At 36.9% G+C, this 24,092-nt stretch overlaps 1 protein-coding gene across 2 annotated transcripts in view; it reads left to right on the top strand.

The window, feature by feature from the left end:
• LOC115880055 overlaps positions 1 to 24,092 on the top strand; it is a 115,076-nt gene that overhangs the window by 79,057 nt on the left and 11,927 nt on the right. For both annotated transcript variants that reach the window (XM_030897176.1, XM_030897177.1), the window contains exons 9-10: positions 7,563 to 7,683; positions 8,013 to 8,221. In XM_030897176.1, coding sequence (XP_030753036.1) covers positions 7,563 to 7,683; positions 8,013 to 8,221 — 330 coding nt within the window. The remainder of the gene's footprint in view (positions 1 to 7,562; positions 7,684 to 8,012; positions 8,222 to 24,092) is intronic.

Consider the following 24,092-nt stretch of genomic DNA (forward strand, 5'->3'; position numbering starts at 1 on the left):
GGTCTCTCGACTTCACGTTCGGCGAATATCTGCAAACTTCCTCCCACGTTGGTCTTTGGTCCGCGTTTTTCCAGTTAATCAGCAAGCCTAATTCTGGGTCACTGATTTGGTCGTTTGCAAGATCTTCGGGTTGCCAACTATCATTAACCACAGTTGTTCTTAGGAGTTTCACTTCTTTCTCTTCTGCTCGGGAAGAATGCTTACAGTCCTTAGCGCAAGGTCTTCTAGAAAGTGCGTCGGCATTCCGATGGATTGCCCCAGCTCGATGATCCGTGTCGAAGTCAAATTCTTGTAATCGTTCAATCCATCTAGCTACCTGCTCTTCAGGATTCTTAAACTGCAACAGCCATTTAAAGCAGCATGGTCTGTTCTTAACAAGAACTTTCTTCCATAGAGATACTTGTAGAAGTGTTCCACTGCTTTAACTACTGCTAGTAATTCTCGTCTGGTTACACAGTCGTTGCTTTCCGGTTTTGACAAGGTCTTACTAAAATAACCAATGACTTTTTCTTGACCATCCTGGGTCTGAGACAGAACAGCGCCTAACGCAACATTGTTAGCGTCGGTATCCAATATAAACTTTCCGTTGCCAAGAGGGTAGCTAAGTATGAGCGCACTAGTCAGGGCCTTCTTCAATTTTCGGAATGCCTCGTCAGAATCTGAGTCCCAAGAGAAACGCCTCTCGCCTTCGGTAAGTCTGGTCAATGGTTTTGCGATGGTGGCGAAACCCTGTACATAGCGGCGATAGTATGTGTATAGTCCCAAAAAGCTTCGTAGTTCATGTTTATCTTTAGGTATTGGCCACTCTTCCACTGTCTTGGTCTTCTGTGGATCTACCGCAACTCCTTGGGAGGAGACTACATGGCCCAAGTAGTGTACCTTTTCTTGACACAGATGACATTTCTTGGGGCTAAGTTTCAAACCAGAGCTCCCTAGTCGCTTGAAAACTTCTTCCAAATTGTTCAGATGATCGTCGAAGGATTTCCCCACCACTATAATGTCATCCAGGTACACTAAACAGGTGGTCCAGGATAGTCCCTTTAACACAGACTCCATTAGTCTTTCAAAGGTAGCTGGCGCGTTGCACAATCCAAAAGGCATGACGGTAAATTGCCACAGTCCGGAGCCCACCGAAAACGCTGTCTTCTCTCTGTCTTTCGGCGCCATGTCGACTTGCCAATATCCACTGTTCAGATCTAAGGTAGAGAATATTGTCGATCTGCCAGTGTGTCTAGAGTCTCGTCTATCCTCGGCAGGGGATAGCTATCCTCAATTTTATGTTGTACTAAATTGGTACGACCTCTCTGTCCTGCTTCTCCTTTATCAAACACATCTTGATACTTGATTATCAGGTTTCTCAATTTTCTACTATTTTCGGGAGATAATCCCTTAACGTTTACTAACTCCTTCACTATTTTGTCCGGAATTTTTGAAGTCGAAACTTTGGAGGCTTCCACTCTTCGAATGACTGAGGAGACTGAACAACAGTACCCTAATAGGGTTCCCTTCTTCAAGGATACAGAATAATAATTCGTGTTCATTCATCACCGGTACAGTCTTCTTCGCTCGTAGCAGGGCTTTTCCAACAGCGACCCCTCATCCTATTTCGCTGTCATGGTTCCTTGGCTCCAACAGAATAATACTTCCATTATTCATTTTACCTTCCAGGCAACCATCCAAAAATATCTCACAGCGCTCAGGGATCGAAACATCTTCTGCTACCACCACGCGAAGCGTCTCCTCACATTTTCGATGTAGAACCACTTCTTCTTCATTTATTTTCAAAATTCCTTGTTTGAGGTTTAGTTCAAAACCTCTAGTGGTCATGATGTCCATTCCGAGAATAAGTTCATCTTCGATGTCTGCTACTAACACTGGTGCTTCCGATAACAAAATTAAGATCTACCTCTCCATGGATGAGAGCGGAGCTTCCTGTAGCTGTACGTAGTCGCCATTGTGTTGTTTTAATCCTTTTTGATGTTTTAAGGATATCCGGCCTGATGATCGTTTTGGTCGCACCCGTATCCAACAGCATGGTCCGTAACTCTCCATCCACGAAACCATCCACAAAAATGCTGTTGAACTTATGTTGTAGCGATGCGACTTTCGTCGGAACCTGTTGGGTACTGCTCGATATGTGTCCCTTTGATTCGACACTTGGCGAAACCGGGTCCACGTCTTTTTCTTTACAGTGACTTCTTACGTGTCCTGCCTGGCCGCAATTCCAGCAACAAGTCGGTCCTTTCTTGCCCAAGTACTCCTCCATGACTTTCCGTATAATGCTTTCCACGGATTCGTCGGAACGTTGGTTGACCGCCCGTACTCTCACTAGAGACCGAGAACTTTATTTCGCGGCCTCAAATTTTAGGGCACGTGCTAAAGCATCCACCAAGTGCGTTGGGTGGGCTAGGAGAAGTGCTTGTCTTGTCTCGTTGTCACGTAAGCCGTCGGAGAATGCTTGTACTGCCAACCGCTCCATAACATTCTCGGGCGTAGCAGGGTACGCAAGGCGAACGAGGCGGGCTACGTCGGCTTCAAACTTCTGCAGAGACTCATTTGACTTTTGAATGCGATTTTTTAGCTGGGAATGATAGACATGTTCCAAATGAGCTTGGCCGTACCTCATTTCTAAATTTCGTACCAATTGCTGATAATCTCCCTGTTCCGATGGTGACAGTGTCTGCAGGATATCAGTCGCATCTCCTCGCAGTGCGACTGTCAAAGCGGTAGCCTTTTCAGCGATTGTCCATCCGTTCGCTCTCGCAGCGGCCTTAAACTGGCAAAAATAATTGGCCCAAGCGGTTTTTCCGTCAAAGTGTGGAGGCTTAATAACTGACTTTGAGATATACTTATTTTCGACTAGTTTCGGTGACTCCGATGTTTCTTGACATTTTGGTGAATTTGCCTTTCCCATTTCTTTTCTCAAAATCTCGATTTTTCTGTTTACATCGTCCTCAATTTGTGTTATTTTGTCTTGTAGCTCCGTGGAATTCTCTATAATCTTTTCTTCTAATTCCCTGGAATTTTCTATTATCTTGTTATATAAACTTTCTTCTAAATTAAGTATTTTATTATTAAAGCTGGCCTGTATATCTTTAGAATTTTCTATGATTTTATCTTCTAATTTTTGGGAATTTTCCGTCATTTTATCATTCAAAGTTTCTTGCAAATCCAGGGAATTTTCCATAATTTTATCTTCTAAATTAATTATCTTACTATTCAAATTGTCGTTTAAATTGTCTTGCAAATTTTTCAATGACGAGTCAAAAGGTCACCTTCCAGCTCAAAGCAAAATGTGTCAGGATCCTCACCTTCCTCAATCAAAACCTCTCTCAGTCTGGCTTGCAAAATGCTTTTCTTTCCATCTGTCTCGCACTCCCTCTCTTCCAATATGCATTTTAATTCCGACACTTTCAAGTCTTTCAACAATTTTTTCGAAACCATTTTCAGTCTTTTTATTTTTCTAGTCTATCACACACGCCACACTTGACACCAATTTCTTACGTTTTTCGTCGGTTCCGTGTGGATGGAAAGTCACAATTTATTTAAACACTATTTATTTAACACTAATTAACAAAAACAATAACGATAAAAGACTTATAGAACTACTAGCGTGTACCAGCGACTTCGTTCGCGTCGAATTAATCATTTGTAATGGTGATGATAAACCAAAGCAAGAATTTCCATTAACATACAAACTGGATAACATTTTCTCACATTTATGTCAGCATGAGAAAAAACAATATGGCGATATTATTATATAACTTGGTAATATTTGAGGGGTAGTTTCATCTCGTTGGAATTTGACTTTCGAAAAATCCGTTTGCCAAAAATAAGGTTTTTACGTCAAGCAGTTTAAGCAGAATCGTGGATAAGAAATTACCCAACTTTTTGGAACACCCTGTATAATTTTTTAAAAAATTTCAAAATATGTAAAAAAAAACAAATAAATTATGCATGTCCAAGCGTTTTCCCGAAAGACTAACCGTTTTTTAAATAACAAATATTGTAATATTTGAGGGGCGTTTTCACCCTATTGAAATTTGAGATTCGAGAAACCCCTCCTTATCGAACCTCTACACCCCACAGTCAATCCATTTGCCAAAATTCAGCTTTAAACGTCAAGCAGTTTAAGCAGAATCGTGATTACTCAATGGTCATATTTTATGAAACACCCTGTATAAATTTATAAAAAATCTTAAAATATGCAAAACAACAAAATAAAATATACGTGTTTAAGAGTTTTTCCGAAAACCTCACCGGTTTTTAAATAAAAAATATTTTAATATTTGAGGGATAGTTTCACCCCCTTAGAATTCGAGTTTCGAAAAATCCCTTCTTATCGAACCTCTACACCCTAAAGTCAATCTGTTTTCCAAAAATCAGCTTTTTACGTCAAGAGCTTTAAGCAGGATCGTGCTAAATCAATGACCAGATTTTTCGAAACGCCCTGTATACATTTTTAAAAAATCTTAAAATATGTAAAAAAACAAAATGAAATATACGTGTTTAAGCGTTTTTTCGGAAACTTGATCGTTTTTTAAATAAAAAATATTGTAATATTTGAGGGGTGATTTCACCCCCTTGGAACTGGAATTTCGAAAAATCTCTTCTTATCGAACCTCTACACCCTAGAATCAAGCTGTATGCCAAAATTCAGCTTCTTATGTTGAGTGGTTTGAGCAGGATCGTGATTAATCAGTATGTCAGTCACTTAAGGATTTTATATATTAGTATAGATTTACAAACGATTTATAACTAAGAATTTATTTTTGAATTTTAGCGCGTCAACTGCACTCGTCTATTTATAACTGTCCTTTATAGGCCACAGCCGCCGGCTTTTATACCTACAGCTAAAGATTTCTAGAAAAGTCCATAGATCGTTAGGTGCATAGAGAAGGTTTCGAATGTTCTCGTATGTACTACTCCGTTCCAGTGGGACTCGATTCTTCTCGAATCTTCGAATGAATCCTTACGGTGTCTATTCTTTAATGCGATGTTAAGGTCATCCGAGGGCGGGCCATATAGTTAGGTTAGGTCGAGTCCACACCGGTCCGCAACAGTATATATTATTCTTTATATTTTATGTTTAGTTATATTTATGCATTGTCAGTTTTCTTATTTTAAGAATTATGATATGTTTTATTTATTTTTATTTCAGTAATGTACGGTATATGTCTCCAATTTTTAAGATGTTATTAAAGAAGATTTCCAATTAAGTTTTTTATACTTATTCATTAAAAATCCTACCATTAACCATAAAAAATGTATTAGGTAATTAAATTTAGTAATTTGACCACCTAGCATTATTGTTTTTATTAATAGGAAGAATTTTTGAAGCAGTAAAAACAAACTTTTTAATTTTAGGTTACTTAAAGATTGCAATATTAGGGAGTTTTCGTTGCTTTAAAAAAATTCAACGGTACGGTTAACGGATACGTAACCATAACCGCTATTTTGACAGATAAAAAAACAGTTTTCGGACTTTCGGTTCATCGGTTCGGAGCCGACATACGATACGATAACCGAAAACTGACACGCTAAGCTAAGCACAGCCCGTAGCGTAGTGTTTTGATTTTTGGTTTTTGTATTGTTGTTTGATTTGAAAGTGCTTTATATGACTTTATTGGGTATCGCTATATAGGATGGACAATTTAATTTTATTGGACTCTAGTGATGAATCGGATTTGGAGGATGCTATGCTGTTGGAAGGGTTTGAAAACAACATCGAATATCGAGCAGAACTTTATGGGGAGTTCAACCTAGAAATATTATCTGACCAAGAGTGCAAAGCTAACTTCCGCTTTGAAAAAAAAGACATTCCTCGATTAGTTGAAGCACTAAGAATTCCCAACGAGTTTAACACAGATAAAATAAATAATCAAAACATAAACAAAATAGAATGATGTTAGGTTAGATCTGTATTTTCAATGTTGTGTTTCTACTGCGCTAGTGCGCATGCGTACCGCTATGTTAACGGCTTTGGCTAACGTCCGTAAAATATCGGCAGCTAGCGGTTACGATATACGATAATTGAAATTGAAATGTCAAAGTTGTCAATTAGCGTTAACCGGAATTGCAATTTGTAAGCAACGAAAACTCCCTATTATGTTATATAAAACGGTTATAGGGTATAATTTATGTCACCAGTATGAGTATGTAGCATTTCTTATGTAACCTAAGGTTTGTTTATACTGATTCAAAAATCCTTCATATTAATGAAAAACAATAATGCTATAATTTCATTTCCTGGATGCATATAAATGTGTATGTAAAAATAACATTTAATAAACGGTTCTGTTTCGCGTATAAATTTATAAAAAAAAATAACATTTAATACACGTATTTGGTCTACGTGTAATCCTAGTATATCATAAATTGCTAATATACGTTTACCATCTTGTATAATATTGGTATATGTATATACGATTATAAAAGGAATATAGAAACCTTAAATATATACGTTGAAGTCGCGGACATTTTGCAGTTTATTATACGTTTTACATTCTTTATCGTATACCTAGATAAGACGGACGGTATTAGATCAGTTTAATCGTATAATATACCATTGTGTCTTGCTTGGGCAGCGACAATTTTAGCGATTTTTAATAGTTTGTGCGTAGTAAACTTTGTATAAACTTTATTACAATGGTGATTAGTTGTTCAGCTTTCAAGTGTAAAAGCAGCAGCAATAAGAAAGAGCCAGGAGTTACGTTTTATAGGTAAATAAACAGTCCACTCCAACTTTTTAGCGTTTTCTTATTGAATTCGATAATTATTCTTCAATTCCAATTAACATTTATATGTACTTGATATGTGCTATACGTCGATACTAGTTTTGTACCTTTTGTTAACATTTTAATACGTTTTTTTCGTAATTAATTAGGATTATACACCATAGGCGTAGTCAAAACAATTATCAAAAAATATAAATGTTGCTTCAAACAGCTATTAACACCCTGCATAAATTTTTAAAAAATCTTAAAATATGTAAAACAACAAAATAAAATATACGTGTTTAAGAGTTTTTCCGAAAAACTCACCGGTTTTTAAATAAAAAAATTTGTAATATTTGAGGGGTGGTTTCACCCCCTTAGAATTCGAGTTTCGAAAAACCCTTCTTATCGAACCTCTATACCCTAAAGTCAATCCGTTTTCCAAAAATCAGCTTTTTGCGTCAAGCGCTTTAAGCAGGATCGTGATTAATCAATGACCAGATTTTGCGAAACACCCTGTATACATTTTTAAAAAATCTTAAAATATGTAAAAAACAAAATAAAATATACGTGTGTTTAAGCGTTTTTTCGCAAACTTGACCGTTTCTTGAATAAAAAATATTGTAATATTTGAGGGGTGGTTTTACCCCCTTGGAACTTGAATTTCGAAAAATCCCTTCTTATCGAACCTCTACACCCTAGAATCAACCTGTATGCCAAAATTGAGCTTCTGACGTTGAGTGGTTTGAGCAGGATCGTGATTAATCAGTGAGTCAGTCACTTAAGGATTTTATATATTAGTATAGATTTTAGTTAATTTTTTTTTAATGCGGTACTATGTTTTAGTTGTCACTTGTCTCGTGACGTCATTAAGGCAGATTGCTATACGTGGATAAGTCAATTCGTTCATTTGGAAAAGTTAACTGTTGAAGTACCTATTTTTGATAATGGGGAATTCCTGATAAAGGTAAACAGTTTAAAACTAAATATTTTTCTTTGAATGTTGTATAGAATGATCCAGTATTAAAACTAAAAGATTTTCGGACTTTCAGATTCACATTGCCCTGCAGAGTTCATATATTGTATAGCGACCAGTTAGACCTACTATAATATTATAAAACCCTAAAATTAAGAAATTGACGCCTTTTCTCCTGGACCCTTCACTTGATAACGGTCAGTAATACATGTAAATGTTGTATAAGTTAAAAAATAAGGCAATGGAAGTCAGAAATTCTTTTGGTTTAAAATTGAAAAATATTTTTATCACGTTTTATAAAACTATTTCTAATTTTTTAGGTGATACAAAACTGTAAAAAACTGAAGTACCTAAAAGTTATTAGCTGTAAGATGTCGAATAGTAACCGCGGTCGTATTGAGTACCCCCCTGAGTGGGGAAGTTTATCGATGGACACTATAACGGACACAAGAGTCCTAATTGCTAATGACATTCTAAATTGGAATTTATCACTCGCAATAAAGGATGCAGAATCTTTAGAAGATTTCTTGTAAGTGTAATTTAATAAGCACAATTATTTATAATGCTATAGGCACGGCATATTAATCACACGGCAGGCTAACTCTGCCCAGTTCCCATTGTTTAAAATTTCTATAAAATTTGACCTTGAAAACACCATTATAGGTGCCGAGTCAGGGCCGGATTAAAACGTATCAAAACATTTCCTTCGGAAAATTAACTATTGATAGACAGGGTCGTATTAAAAAAAATACTGTAATTGACTGAAACTGAATTTTATTTACACAATACTTTTATCTAAACAAATGAATCGTTAATACTCCTCGAAACGTAAAAATGAAAAATCAATTAAACATTTAACTGTAGAGAATAGACAATTAAAATTAAAAAACATGCCAGGAGTTACAAACAAGAATAATTAAAGAAATACCCAATAAAATATTTATTGAACAATCTAAAGAGGCTACGTACAAATTATGTCCATCAATGGACGTAGCAAATTTTGTTAATATTCAAATTGCACAAATTAACAAATCAGCTAAAGGAAGAAAAATAACTGATGAATTTAAATATAAATGTTTGGCTATATACTTTTCCGGGCTAAAAATATACAAGACGCTCTTGACAAATCTATTTTGCCTTCCACGTCCAGAGACCCAGAGACACTAAGGTAATGAATATAAGACATCGATATCAAACCTGGCTTAGAAAATCTTAATGTATTTGAGACTCTGAAAAAGAAAAGTTGAAAGTTTCGATGAACCGGATGAACTTAATCGATATTGTGTTCTATGTATTGATGATATGAATATCAAGTGCAATTTATTTTATAATAGTGGTCGTGATAATATTGTAGGTTTTGAGAACCAGAAGGGGAACAGAGAGTTTAAACCAGCTCGGGTGTCTAATGTTGTTAGGGTCAGAGGTATCTTTACCAATGGGAAGCAGTCCCTAGCTTATTTTACAAGCTTGCTTTGTATGTATGTTTGTTCGGGGCAAATCTTGTAAGCTAAATTAGAAGCACTTCCTTTTATTGTAGGAAATTGAAATTTGGCATGTACAGTACGTCTGTTCGTTCTGTAGCTACGGGGTTATCCATGAGAGAGGAAACGATATTCTCTCGATGTTTTTCGTAAAAAAATAGACGACGCGTTCCATCAATAAAAATTCAACAAATTTGCATGTAGCCAATAAAATGAGTGGGCGGAGCGATTTGCGGTGACGTACTCGTTAAGTCGACGTATAAAATAAATTACTGTTTATTTAAATATTTTTTGTCCGCATTCCTTTCATAGACACAAATCCAGCAGACGTACTGTACAGTACTGTCGTCTATTTTTTTACGAAAAACATCGAGAGAATATCGTTTCCCCTCTCACGGATACCCCGTAGCTACAGAACGAACAGACGTACTGTAGGTTCAGTCCCGATGACAATACATTTCCTTGACAGCTGTCAATGATGTCTTTCTTGACAGCTGTCAAAAAAATTTCAAAGTTGTCCGATTTTGATAAAAATCGATATATAGGATGGCCATGGGCTAAAATGAAAGAAAAAAAATTGATCTGTCAAATTTGACAGCTGTCAAAAAAATTTCAAAGTTGTCCGATTTTGATAAAAATTGATATGTAGGATGGCCCTGGGCTAAAATGAAAGAAAAAAAAAAATTGAGCTGTCAAATTTGACAGCTGTCAAAAAAATTTCAAACTTGTCCGATTTTGATAAAAATCTATATATAGGATGGCCATGGACTAAAATGAAAGAAAAAAAAATGAGCTGTCAAATTTAACAGCTGTCAAAAAAAATCTCAAAGTTGTCCGATTTTGATAAAAATCGATATATTGGATGCTCCCTACCCCATAGTCGGTTTTCATTTTATTTGTCTCACATTTGAACTGTCAAATTTGACAGCTGTCGTTTTTTTAAGTTCTCCTTTTTAATGAAAATCGATATACATATTATTAGGATGCCCATAGGAAGTTATTTAAGAAAAAGAATTGAGTTTAAGTGTGTGGCACTGAGAAACCAGCATAACTAAAATGTAAAAAATAAATTTAAGAAAAAAAAACTTTTTAAAAACAAGCTTTTATTTAAAAAGAAAAAAGAAAAGTTTTCTTTTAAACTTATATTATGAACTTATAACGTCATTACACAATTTTATATTATATAAAAGCTTGTCGCGAGATTTGAGTGTACAGGGTGAGTCAACGATAGAGTAAAGTCCATTATCTCATTTATTTCAAGGTTTACAAAAAAATGTTTAATATAAAAGTTATAGGGATGTTTAATATACACATTTTAAAATTATTATAGAGTATACAAGGTGCTTTAAAAAAGTGTGGCGGCTATAACATATGTTTTTTTTTAAAGCAACACCCTATTTTTTATTTTATTTCTAGATTCTGCGTAAAATTCTATAACTTTTTTATATATAATGTTATATACCTGAAATTAATAGTTTTCGTAATATTTAAATTTGTTTATACAAATGTTAAATTGCAGTGTGGTAAAAAATTGTCAGTGGTACCATTGTTTCTGAAGTTGGAATACCAAAATTTGGTATGAGAGTTCTATAGAGATTAAAAAGAAGATATATGTTAAGATATTTTAGTTAAATGCTACAGGGTGTTCAAAATATATTAATGAATTTCAACTACTTAAAATTAAAAAATCTCAATTTTTTTAAATGGTACACCCTATATATTTTCATTTTTTCTAATAGATTTTGCAAAGCTCTTCAACTTTTATTAAGTATGTCATATACGTATTTTTAATAGTTTGCGATTTATTCCAATTTTTTGTATTTTGCCCTAATTTTTAATACAATTACGCTATAACATCATAGTTGCCGTGACAAAACAAACATATTTATTACTCATTTTTAACAAGTAGTTTAATAATTAGTTACAATTGTTATTATTAGTTAAAATTAACTAACTTTGCTCAAATAAACTAAAATCGTAGTCGTGGATTTCTTGGTGTATTTCTATATTATGAAAGCAGATGACATTTGGATTTTCCATCGGGGGAAATAGCCACAGATTAGGTCAAAAATAAATAAATTTTTAATGCATTTTTAAAGAACTGTAGTAGCAGCATTTTGGACTTAATGAATATGAAAATAATTTAAAAATTAAACTTATAATTCTTAGAAGATATTGTTAAGGTCAAGGTGTATTACTGGTTGCATAACCGCAACGGTGCATTGAGGAACCTGGCGAATTCGACAGAAAGTAAAAGAAAATTACATAATTCTTTAGAAAATTCCAGAAACCATCGCCAGGGGGTGTATAAGGCCCGCGCTTTGATAGTTGGAGCAGTCTGAAGATAGTCTGAAATCTGAAGTTTGATAATACCGCGAAATACCGTTAAAGTAATAGTAGTTGCATAAATTGTGTTGTAAATAGTATAAGTTGTGTGTACAGAGTGAGACAAATAAAATCGTTAAGTATTTTACCCAAGAAAAACAAGAAGAACAAGAAAGACTACGTAAAGATAAGGAAGAGGAAAAATTACAACGACAACAAGAAAAACAAGAACAGGACCGGCTTGGGAAAATTCTGGAAGGCTTAGAGGCGCGTCATCAGAAAGAAAGACAAGAGGAACAGGACCGGCTCGAGAAAAATTTAAAAGGTTTTGAAGTGCGTCGACAAGAAGAAAAACTTGAAGAGCAGGACCGTATCAAGAAAAGTTTTGAAAAAATGGAAATAAAGCAACAATCAATGTTGGAGAGTACGTTACCAGGAACAACAGAACCACTTCAAGCTGTAGAAGATCTGGAGGGCGCCTTCAGCAGAAGATAGAAAAAATTAGAGATGGACCTACAGAGACCAAGGTACAAGTAAGGACACCTGGCGTTCATGGAACTGCAGACACCTCAGGCCCCCGACCTGCGATGGACAGACCACCTGGACGATGTACCACCCGCCAGTTGAAGCAGCCGCCGCGCTGCCAACGCATGGTCCGACCAGGAGAAAGCAGCACTTGTCTTCGCGCGCTGCGTGGCCTGCCCCTGGAACTATTGCAAACTATTCCTGCATCCCAACAGCAGAATACCAAACTTGGTCGCTGCACTGGACCGAAGATATGGCGACCAACATCGACGCCAACTTTACCAGGCCAGATCAAGACACGCCTGCAGAGGTCCGGAAGAGTGCGGGAATTTGAAACAGACTTACGTCGGCTGGTACACCTAACATTTCCAGAAACACCGGAAGGGTTTAGGGGAGGAACTCGCTGCTCAGTGCTTTATCAGCGAGGCTGAAGGACATCGAATTGCAGAGAGCGCTGCAAATGCGATTTTCTACAAGCAGCGAAGCACTGGTCAGGAGCGCGCAAATCGAAGCTGCTTTTAGCGCCATCCCTAGACCGAAAGATAAGATCGGTAACAGTTGAGGAACAGCCCGGCAGTTCTCACATACGTTTGGAGGAGATGTTTAGTAAACTATGTGAGTTACTAGTGAACAAAAGTAGCAACAACATCCAGACAGAGAACCATAGAAGATCCCAGGACATAAGGTGCTTTAGATGTGGCAGGAATGGCCACATCAAACGGGATTGCCGCGTTCAAATGCGATCCCGTTCACCATCCAGAGAACGTAGGCACCAGGAAAACTAAAATCAGTCAATACTAAGGGGCGAGTATTGACTGGGGAGAACGGAGCCCCCAGGATTTTTTCCATTAGGGTTGTCATCAGCTGTTACACAGTGATCATATATCAGTGATAAGTGTCATCAGCTGTTACACAAATGGCATCCAAAGAAATATTAAAACATCTAGAGCAGCCATGGGATCACCTAACATTTGATGAGAAACAGAAGGCTAAGGAGTTCCTGTTAAAGCATGGCAGTATTTTTGAAAAGAACAACAGTGGAAGAACGGATCTTGTGATGCACCGGATTAATACTGGTCATGCTCAGCCGATTCGACAACGTTCTAGAAGGGTACCCCTTTCCAAACAACAAGAAATGGAGACAATGGTAGATAAGATGCTAGAAGATGGAGTTATCGAAGAATCATCGAGTCCATGGTCATCTCCTGTTGTTTTGGTGACGAAGAAAGATGGTAGTACACGATTCTGCGTGGACTATCGGAAGCTCAATGACGTCACTAAGAAGGACAGCTACCCACTGCCACGTATAGACGACACGTTAACCACACTGGCAGGTTCGTGCTGGTTCTCCACTCTCGACTTAAAGAGTGGATACTGGCAAGTTGGTCTGGACGAGGAAGACAAAGAAAAGACGGCTTTTTCTACAGGAAACGGACTATACCAATTCAAGGTCATGCCGTTTGGATTATGCAATGCTCCAGCCACTTTCGAACGTCTCATGGAGGTGGTGTTAAGAGGATTAACTTGGAAAACGTGCTTGGTTTACCTCGACGATGTATTGGTTATGGGAAGAACTTTTGAGGAGCATTTGCGAAATTTAGAAGATGTCTTCGGCCGCATACGGAATGCTCACCTGTACTTGAACCCGAAGAAGTGTAGTTTATTCCAGCGACAAGTGGAATTCTTGGGTCATGTAGTCTCAGCAGACGGAATTTACACCGACCAGAAGAAAATCGCTGCAATCAAGGATTGGCCTAAACCTCGCGACAAACATGAACTTAGAAGTTTTCTGGGTTTATGCACATATTACAGAAGATTTGTCAAGGGATTTGCCAACATAGCTGCACCTTTACATAAACTTACAGGTGATGAAGTCGGCTACGAATGGAACACCGATTGTGATGTAGCCTTTGAAAGACTTAAAGCGGCTTTATGTTCAAGTCCTATTTTAGCCTACCCACAACAACAAGGGAGGTATATCCTGGATACCGACGCCAGCAACATCGGCATCGGTGCAGTGCTATCACAAGTGCAAGATGGCGAAGAACGAGTGATAGAATATTACAGTCGAGTTCTATCCAAACCAGAAAGGAATTACTGCGTTACCCGGAAGGAGCTGCTAGCAATTGTGAAGGCAGTTGATCATTTTCATAAATATCTGTACGGCCAAGAATTTTTAATTAGGACAGATCATGCGGCTTCAAATGGCTTATGGAGATGAAACAACCTGAAGGCCAAATAGCACGATGGCTCGAGAAGCTCCAGCAGTATCACTTTACCATCCAACATCGTGCTGGGAAGATGCATGGTAACGCAGACGGTTTATCCAGAAGACCCTGTCAAACCGATTGTAAGCACTGCTGTAAAACGGAACAACGTGAAGGCACTGTCATGATAAGGAGTTTTAAGCTTGGAGCTGATGAACAGTGGACGACGGCACAGTTGAGGAAAGACCAAATGGAAGATCCAGACATCGGAGCAATACTAGGGCTCAAGGAAGGTAACGGCGAGAGACCACCGTGGCAGGATATTGCGGACAGAGGGCTAGTTTTCAAAGCTCTCTGGGCTCAGTGGAATTCACTGGTTATTGAGAATGGATTGTTAAAGCGCATGTGGGAAAGTGCGGATGGCAGGACAGTAACAACTCAGTTACTGGTACCAAGGAAGAAAGTTACCCAGGTATTGGAAGAAATTCACGGTGGTAAAACTGGAGCCCATCTTGGGGTAAACAAGACCTTGAGCAAGCTGAGAGATCGTTTTTACTGGGTGGATTATTGCGAAGATGTCAAGAAATGGTGTCGACAATGTAAAACGTGCAGCCAGCCAAGGACCAAGCACTCGATCAGGGGAAAATGAAACAATATAACGTGGGACTTCCATTCGAAAGAATGCTGTTGACATTGCAGGCCCATTCCCTGAAACGCACAAGGGCAACAAGTACGTTTTAGTGGCGATGGATTATTTCAGTAAATGGCCAGAAGTTTTTGCCATTCCAAACCAAGAAGCATCGACTGTAGCTGAAGTTTAGTCAATAATGTCTTCAGTAGATTTGGAATTCCCTTAGAGCTTCACACTGACCAAGGAAGGAACTTCAAGTCAAGACTGTTCCAGAAGATGTGTGATCTGCTTGGTATTCACAAGACTAGGACAACAGCTTTACATCCGCAGTCTGATGGGATGGTCGAAAGATTCAATAAGACCATTGAACACCTCCCGAAAATGGTGGACGAACATCAAAGAGATTGGGATCAGCACATACCGCTATTCCTAATGGCTTATAGAAGTGCAGTTCACACCACCGGACTTTCACCATCGAAGATTTTGTTTGGTCGAGAATTACGGTTGTCTTGTGACTTGGTGTTCGGATCACCAGACGACGGCACCACAAACGTAGAGGACTACGCGGATGAACTGAAGGAAAGGTTATTGGAAATTCATCAGACCGTTAGAAGTAAGATTGCGCTAGCCAGTGACCGGATGAAAGCTCTTTACGACCTCAGAGCTAATTCTACGGGATTTCAACAGGACGATAGGGTATGGTTGTATAACCCACAGCGCAAGAAAGGAAGGTCCCCTAAGTTAACTCCAGCAAGGGAAGGTCTTTATACAGTCATCAAGAGGATAAATGATGTTTTGTACCGGATTCAATGCAGCCCTAGAAGTAAGATGAAAGTAGTTCATCTGGATCGATTGAAGAGATACCAGACAGGAAACCTTGATCGGGACGATCAAATTTGAGAAGGGGGCAATGTTAAGGTCAAGGTGTATTACTGGTTGCATAACTGCATTACTGCTACATAACCGCAATGTGCATTGAGGAACCTGTCGAATTCGACAGAAAGTAAAAGAAAATTACAGAATTCTTTAGAAAATTCCAGAAACCATCGCCAGGGGGTATATAAGGCCCGCGCTTTGACAGTTGGAGCAGTCTGAAGATAGTCTGAAGTCTGAAGTTTGATAATACCGCGAAATACCGTTAGAGTAATAGTAGTTGCATAAATTGTGTTGTAATTAGTATAAGTTGTGTGTACAGAGTGAGACAAATAAATTCGTTAAGTAGTTTATCGTGAGTTTAAATAGTGGACCCACGGAATCCGTAACAATATTTAGAAATAATGAATTAAATTTAAAATATATGATACTCATAAGCATATATTTAGAATATAGCCGGTCTAGAAGCAAAACATACAAGTCCAAAAATAAATAAATTTTTAATGCATTTTTAAAGAACTGTAGTAGCAGCACTTTGGACTTAATGAATATGAAAATAATTTAAAAATTAAACTTATAATTCTTAGAAGATATGGTAGAATCCTTCCATGCTTATTCTAATTTTTATACAACGGTATTAGTATAGACCGAGCTTGAAAAACAGTGCGTGATTTTATTAAATTTTTATTACTTTTCTCCTTATTTTTTTAATTTTTATAAAAATTATGTATCATTTACGTGGAAAAACGTTGAAAAAAATAAAACTGATTAGGTATTATGGAAATTCTTGTACAACTAAGTAATGTTATTTAAACTATTTATAGCACGCCGATAAATTATTAAAAAGTAACACCTTAAAAATGATATTTCATTTTTTAATAAATGCTTATTTATAACAACAGAGACTTTAATTTGATAACTTATTATTATATTGATTTCTGACTCAAATCCACATTTATTTATAATAATTTATTAACGAACACAATTAAGTATGTAATTAATTAGTATATGGGCGGAAATAATGGTGTTATATTTAATTAATGGTATAGTCTTTTATAAAGATTTAAATAGTTTTCTTTTTGCATACAAATGGGCTAGTAATATTATCGCTTTACTAAAAACGATAATATTACTAGTCTGTACATTTTGTACATTTGTTGCTTTAAAAACATCTAAAATGTCAGTATTCCATGGGTATATTGATAAATGATGTCTAAATTATAAGAAAATGCATTTTCTACGAAAACTTGAAGGGATAGGTAAAAAATATAGGTATAATACAACTTGATAGACAATTTGATTGTGCATCTGATTCTCGTAAAATATACAGGGCATTCCATTTAAATTAAAGAAGTTATTGCCGTTTGAAGCTAATAATTATTTAAGATAAATTTTTAGGCACTCTGTATAAAGTAGTATTATTTTTATTATTGCAACACAATAACTGATTAATAAATAAACTTCATTAAATATTTAGTATTAAAACATTATTCGCTGCTGGAGAAATGAAGCTTTAAAATTTTACTGCAATTTCACAAAATTGAAAATATTTCAAAACAGTGATTTTAGAGTATAATAAACCTTAATCAAATTTACCTTTATTTTAATCGTAGAAACTAAAAATGTAATAATATACAGGGTGTTCCATTTAAAAAAATACAACTTTGATATTTTCAATTAAATATTAAATATTTTCAAATTGTAGCTCTAATAGTCCTTCAACGAACCCCAAACTTACAATTTGTAAAAATCTCATCGTTTAGCTACAATACTCCGTGGCGTATGTGGTGAACAACCCTGTATAAAGTGTATAGTAAATAAACATAAACAGTTCTGAAATTTTCTGCAATCCACCTTTTTAGCGTTTCTTATTGAATTTCATAATTATTTTTCTGATATTATACTATGATATTTGGGCCAGTAAGCGAGGGTTTTAGGGTCCGAATTCTGAACACCTGCACCGATTGACGTGAAATTGTACCAGTCAATAGAGATATATGTAAGAAACAAAACTTACATAGTAGCGATGTGTGCTTTCACCCTGGGGGTGAGTACCACCCCTTCTCGGGGGTGAAAAATAAGTCACCCATTTTAATTACAAATATCAATAAAGGGATGAATTCTAAGAAAAAAATGTTCTATAACATGTTTTCAGAAAATTAATATTTTCCTTATTTTACCTAGTTATTTAGGATTGAATATTGTCAAGAAAAATGGCGCATCCGCCAGAAATTAAAAATGTATTACTGGTTGCCTGCACAACCGCAACGTATCCGCCAGAAATTAAAAGACTTTTTCAGGCGCCATATTTTAGTCAAGTCAAGAAGTAAGGGAATCAGACAATAGAATTGTCTGGTATGAAGAAGTACGCTTTCCGAGAATTGGGGAAATTTCGAGAAGCAGTCAATAGAGTATATAAGCCGGAGCCATCGACAACTGAGAAAGTTTTTGAAATTTGAATATACCGCGTGGAAATTGAAAATCGGACAATTTGGTGAAGGAATCTTATAAATAGTTAGTTTGTTGTGTGTTATAAGTTAGTAATTGTGTATAAAGTGAGAAAAATAAATTCGTTAAGTATTTTATTGTGAGTTTAAATTAGTGGACCCACGGAATCCGTAACAATTGGTGTCGGAAGTGCGATTCAAGAGGATTTTAAGAAGAAATTAAGTGGATTGGAAGATTTTTAGACCCAATTAGAGTATTTTTATGGTTGGTACAAGAGAACAAGCGAAGAAAATGGAAGAAGTAAGCAAATTATTGGGCGATTTTATGGAGAATATGAGAAGAGAGAAGGCAGAAGAACAAGAAAGACTCCGTAGAGAAAAAGAAGAGGAAAAACTACGACGTCAAGAAGAACAAGACCAACTACAGAAAATGCTTATGGAGAATCAAGAAATTAGACAAGAACGGTTGGAGAAAATTGTAGAAAATCTAGAAGTGCGTCGCCAAACAAGAAAAACAAGAAGAACAGGACCGGCTTGGGAAAATTCTGGAAGGCTTAGAGGCGCGTTATCAGAAAGAAAGACAAGAGGAACAGGACCGGCTCGAGAAAATTTTACAAGGTTTTGAAGTGCGTCGACAAGAAGAAAAACTTGAAGAGCAGGACCGTATCAAGAAAAGTTTTGAAAAAATGGAAAAAAAGCAACAATCAATGTTGGAAGTACGTTGCCAGGAACAACAGAACCACTTCCAAGAAGCTGTAGAAGATCTGGAGGAGCGCCTTCAGCAGAAGATAGAAAAATTAGAGATGGACCTACAGAAGACCAAGGTACAAGTAAGACACCTGGCGTTCATGGAACTGCGAACCTCAAGGCCCCGACCTACGATGGACAAACCACCTGGACGATGTACCACCGCCAGTTTGAAGCAGCGGCTGCTGCCAATGGATGGACTGACCAGGAGAAAGCAGCGGCACTTGTCATCGCGCTGCGTGGCCCTGCCCTGGAACTCCTGCAAACTATTCCTGCAGCCCAACAGCAGGAATATCAAACTTTGGTCGCTGCACTGGACAGAAGATATGGCGACCAACATCGACGCCAACTTTACCAGGCACAGATCAAGACACGCCTGCAGAGGTCCGGAGAGAGTCTGCAGGAATTTGAAGCAGACTTACGTCGGCTGGTACACCTGGCATATCCAGAAGCACCGGAAGGATTTAGGGAGGAACTCGCTGCTCAGTGCTTTATCAGCGGACTGAGGGACAACGAATTACAGAGGGCGCTGCAAATATCCCGATTTTCCACCAGCAGCGAAGCACTGGTCAGGGCGCTGGAAATCGAAGCTGCCTTTAGCGCCATCCCTAGGCCGAAGATAAGATCGGTAACGGTCGAGGAACAGCCCGAAAGCACTCACAGAGGTTTGGAGGAGATGTGTAAGAAAGTCGACAAACTATGTGAGCTACTAATAAACAAGGGAGTCAACAACACCCAGACAGAGAACCAGAGAAGATTCCAGGACATAAGGTGCTTTAGATGTGGCAGGAATGGCCACATCAAACGGGATTGCCGCGTCCAAATGCGATCCCGTTCACCATCCAGAGAACATCGGCACATCGGAAGATCCCAGGACATAAGTTGCTATAGATGTGGCAGGAATGGCCACATCAAACGGGATTGCCGCGTCCAAATGCGATTCCGTTTACCATCGAGAGAACATAGGCACCCGGAAATCAACACTAATGAGCGAGTATTGGCTGAAGAAAACAGAGCCCCTAGGATGTTTTCCGTTAGGAGTCTAGGAAAAACCGCTGACAGTTTGGTGATCAACGGGAAGGTCAATGGTAGAAGAAATCGAATGACTGTGGACACAGGCGCTATGGTATCGTTGGTGCAGACTAACTCAGTGCGAGGATTGAAGATGATGCCTCTTAGAAGAAGAGTGTATTTACGTACAGTTACGGGGGAAATGGCCGTTGTACGGGGAGAGGCTTTCATGGAATTGGAGTTAGGGAATTTGAAGTTTCGGCATAGCGTTTTAGTGGCGGACATTGAAGATGATTTTATCATGGGTATGGATGTGATCAGTCAACATGGTTTTTCGTTTGATCACCATAGAAACATCCTGAAAATCGGAAATGAGGAATTTTCTGTATCTAAAGAGAAGAGACCAGGAAATATGGAAGAAATATTATCGAAAATTGTGATGATACCTGGTGATACCAAGAAGACTGTGTTCGGGAAACTAGAGAAAACCGTTGGGTGCCGTGTAGGACGGGTACAAATTATCGACAACGACCTAGATCGACGACGAGCTACCTTGGACAAGAAAATGAAACATCGCGAAAGCACTATCAGAATAAGGAGTTTTAAGCTTGGAGCTGATGAACAGTGGACGACGACACAATTGAGGAAAGATCAAATGGAAGATCCAGACATCGGAGCAATACTACGGCTCAAGGAAGAGTAACGGCGAGAGCCACCGTGGCGGGATATTGCGGTAGAGGCAGCTCGTTTTCAAAGCTCTTGGGCTCAGTGGAATTCACTGGTTATTGAGAATGGATTGTTAAAGCGCACGTGAGAAAGTGCGGATGGCAGGACAGTAACAACTTAGTTACTGGTACCAAGGAAGAAAGTTACCCAGGTATTGGAAGAAATTCATGGTGGTAAAACTGGAGCCCATCTTGGGGTAAACAAGACCCTGAGCAAGCTGAGAGACCGTTTTTACTGGGTGGATATTGTGAAGATGTTAAGAAATGGTGTCGACGTTGTAAGATTTGCGCAGCTAGACAAGGACCAAGTACTCGATCTGGAGGAAAAATGGAACAAGATAACGTTGGACGGTCGTTCGAAAGAGTCGTTAGGAAGGAAAGGTTATCGGGAATTCATAAGGCCGTGAGAAGTAAGATTACGCTAGCCAGTGACCGGATGAAAGCTCGTTACGACCTCAGAGCTAATTCTACGGGATTTCAACAGGACGATATGGTATGGTTATATAACCCACAGCGCACGAAAGGGAGGTCCCCAAAGTTAACTCCAGCATGGGAAGGTCCTTATACAGTCATCAAGAGGATAAATGATGTTGTGTATCGGATTCAACGCAGCCCTAGAAGTAAGATGAAAGTAGTTCATCTGGATCGATTGAAGAGATATCAGACAGGAAACCTTGATCGGGACGATCAAATTTGAAAAGGGGGCAATGTCAAGAAAAATGGCCTATCCGCCAGAAATTAAAAATGTATTACTGGTTGCCTGCACAACCGCAACGTATCCGCCAGGAAATTAAAAAGACTTTTTCAGGCGCCATCTTTTAGTCAAGAATCAAGAAGTAAAGGGGAATCAGACAATAGAATTGTCTGGTGTGAAGAAATGCTTTTTCCGAAATTGGGGAAATTTCGAGAAGCAGTCAATAGAATTATATAAGCCGGAGCCATCGACAACTGAGACAGTTTTTGAAATTTGAATATACCGCGTGGAAATTGAAAATCGGACAATTTGGTGAAGGAATCTTATAAATAGTTAGTTTGTTGTGTGTTATAAGTTAGTAATTGTGTATAAAGTGAGAAAATAAATTCGTTAAGTATTTTATCGTGAGTTTAAATAGTGGACCCACGGAATCCGTAACAATATGTTGATTTTTCATTTAAAAACTGCATATTTCTCTGCCATTTTTTATAAATAACTCGAAAACCTGGCGGTTTATCGCCAAACTCATATAAATCAAAAGTGAAGCTTTTGGAATAACTAAATGATATCATTTTTTGCTGGTTATCGTAGGTGTAATAATAACCGAGTTATCATTCTGTAAAGGTGATTTTTTATTTTTCGAAAACTAAATTGCAACATTTTACCGTAAAATAATCGCGGAAGAACAAATTTGTTCGGAGAAAATGAATATGACCGTTTTTAAAGTGCTTGAAAAGACCTTTTAAATGATTTTTTAAGAATGTCCGTAACTCAAAAACTCGCGGAGTTATGATAAAAATAGAATGGTCACCTAATTTTTTCGGAAAAAAAATCAACAACAAAATCTATGACTAAAATTATAAAAATAAAAACTAAGCGTAATACATGTTCAGTTGGCTATATATTTTTTTAAAAAATTTAATTTTTTTGACATAGCTCAAAAACTAAGCAAGATACGTAAAAAATGTAATAGAATAAAATTGAAGCTCTTTTTTTTTTGTAATATTTTTGCGCTCTTTCAATTTTTCTGTAAATCCCTTTATTTCGTAGATATTACGTTTTTTAGTTTGCTTGCGTGTACGGACCACCTTCTTTGAGCCCTTAAAACCCAAAAATCTCGTAAAAATGAAAAGTTCAGGTGTGTTCAACTATAGAGGTTAATTTGTAGCTCGTGTAATTTCCTACAAATTGATAGTTTTTAGTTTTATGATTTTAGTCATATATTTTGTTGTTTCCGAAAAAATTAGGTGACCATTTTATTGTTATCATAACACCGCGAGTTTTTGAGGTACGAACTTAAAAAGACCTATTAAAAAAGCATGTAAAAGGTCTGTTTAAGCGCTTTAAAAACGGTCATATTCATTTTCTTCGAAAAATGTGTTCTTTCGCCATTATTTTATGGTAAAAAGGTTGCAATTTAGTATTCGAAAAATAAAAAATCACGTTTACAGAATAACTCGGTTATTATTATACCTACGATAACCAGCAAAAAATGAATCGATTCGTTATTCCAAAAGCTTCATTTTTTCTTTATATGAGTTTTGCGATAAAACGCAAGGTTTTCGAGTTATTTATAAAAAATATACAGCAGAAAAATATGCAGCTTTTAGATGAAAAATCAACATTTTCAATCCTAAATAACTGGGAAAATATTAATTTTTTGAAAAAATGTTATAGAATATTTTTTGCTTAGAGTCTGAGAAGGGGTGACACTCACCCCCAGGGTAAAAGCACACATCGCTACTATGTAACTTTTGTTTCTTACATATATCTCTATTCAGTGTTAAAATTTTACATCAATCGGTGCTGGTGTCAAGAATTCGGAGGTAATACCCTATTTTTATCCTTGCTTACTGGCTTTTTTATATGTAAAACAGGTGCTCTTCGTTTGGTTGGAAAATGTGAACGGTTTGCAAGCTATTTGCGTTTAAAGAGTACGATGCATTGATTTTAGTATTAAGGAAATGAGAAAATATTAATAAATCCATACATATATAAAAGCTCAAAGGTTTTTTTTGTTACATCCATCCCGCCGAAACCGTTTCACCAATCTTGATGATTCTTTTTTTAAATGAAAGGTATAAATGTAGATTTGTTATGAAGTATTCGTTATGAAGTATTATTGTTTAATGGCTATTTCTTTGTGTAAAACGACTAAATACTAAAACATACCTGAAAAACACCTACACGCAATACCTCCAGAAATAAATTATTTGTCATTGTCAGTGGTATGTCAGTTACCAGAAAGATAGACCAGATTATAGCTGGCTTTATTCGGGTTCGTTTTTGAGAACCGTCCTAGAATCGTTCTCGCATTGCGCAGAACTACTTGCGCAGTGGTTTGAATTCTAGAACTGCTGTTGGACCTTTTGAGGACTATGAACTTTGTTTGTATTTTAAAAATGATATAGCTTACATGAAATATACATAATATACTATAGTTAATAAATACAATATATATATATATATATATATATATATATATATATATATATATATATATATATATATATATATATATATATATATATATATATATATATATATATATATATATATATATATTATATATATACCTATTTATAGTAATAAATACTTTGGCAAATAAACTATGAACTATACAAATGCAGCAAATGTTTTACAATATTTACAATATACAAATAATGAATAGGTACATAAGATAATGGGTGAAATGTAAAATATATTTTAAATTTTGGGGTTTGAAAATCGATCT

The sequence above is a fragment of the Sitophilus oryzae genome, unplaced genomic scaffold (assembly GCF_002938485.1).
Source record: "Sitophilus oryzae breed Bouriz unplaced genomic scaffold, Soryzae_2.0 scaffold_1614_pilon_pilon, whole genome shotgun sequence".
Lineage (NCBI taxonomy): Eukaryota > Metazoa > Arthropoda > Insecta > Coleoptera > Curculionidae > Sitophilus > Sitophilus oryzae.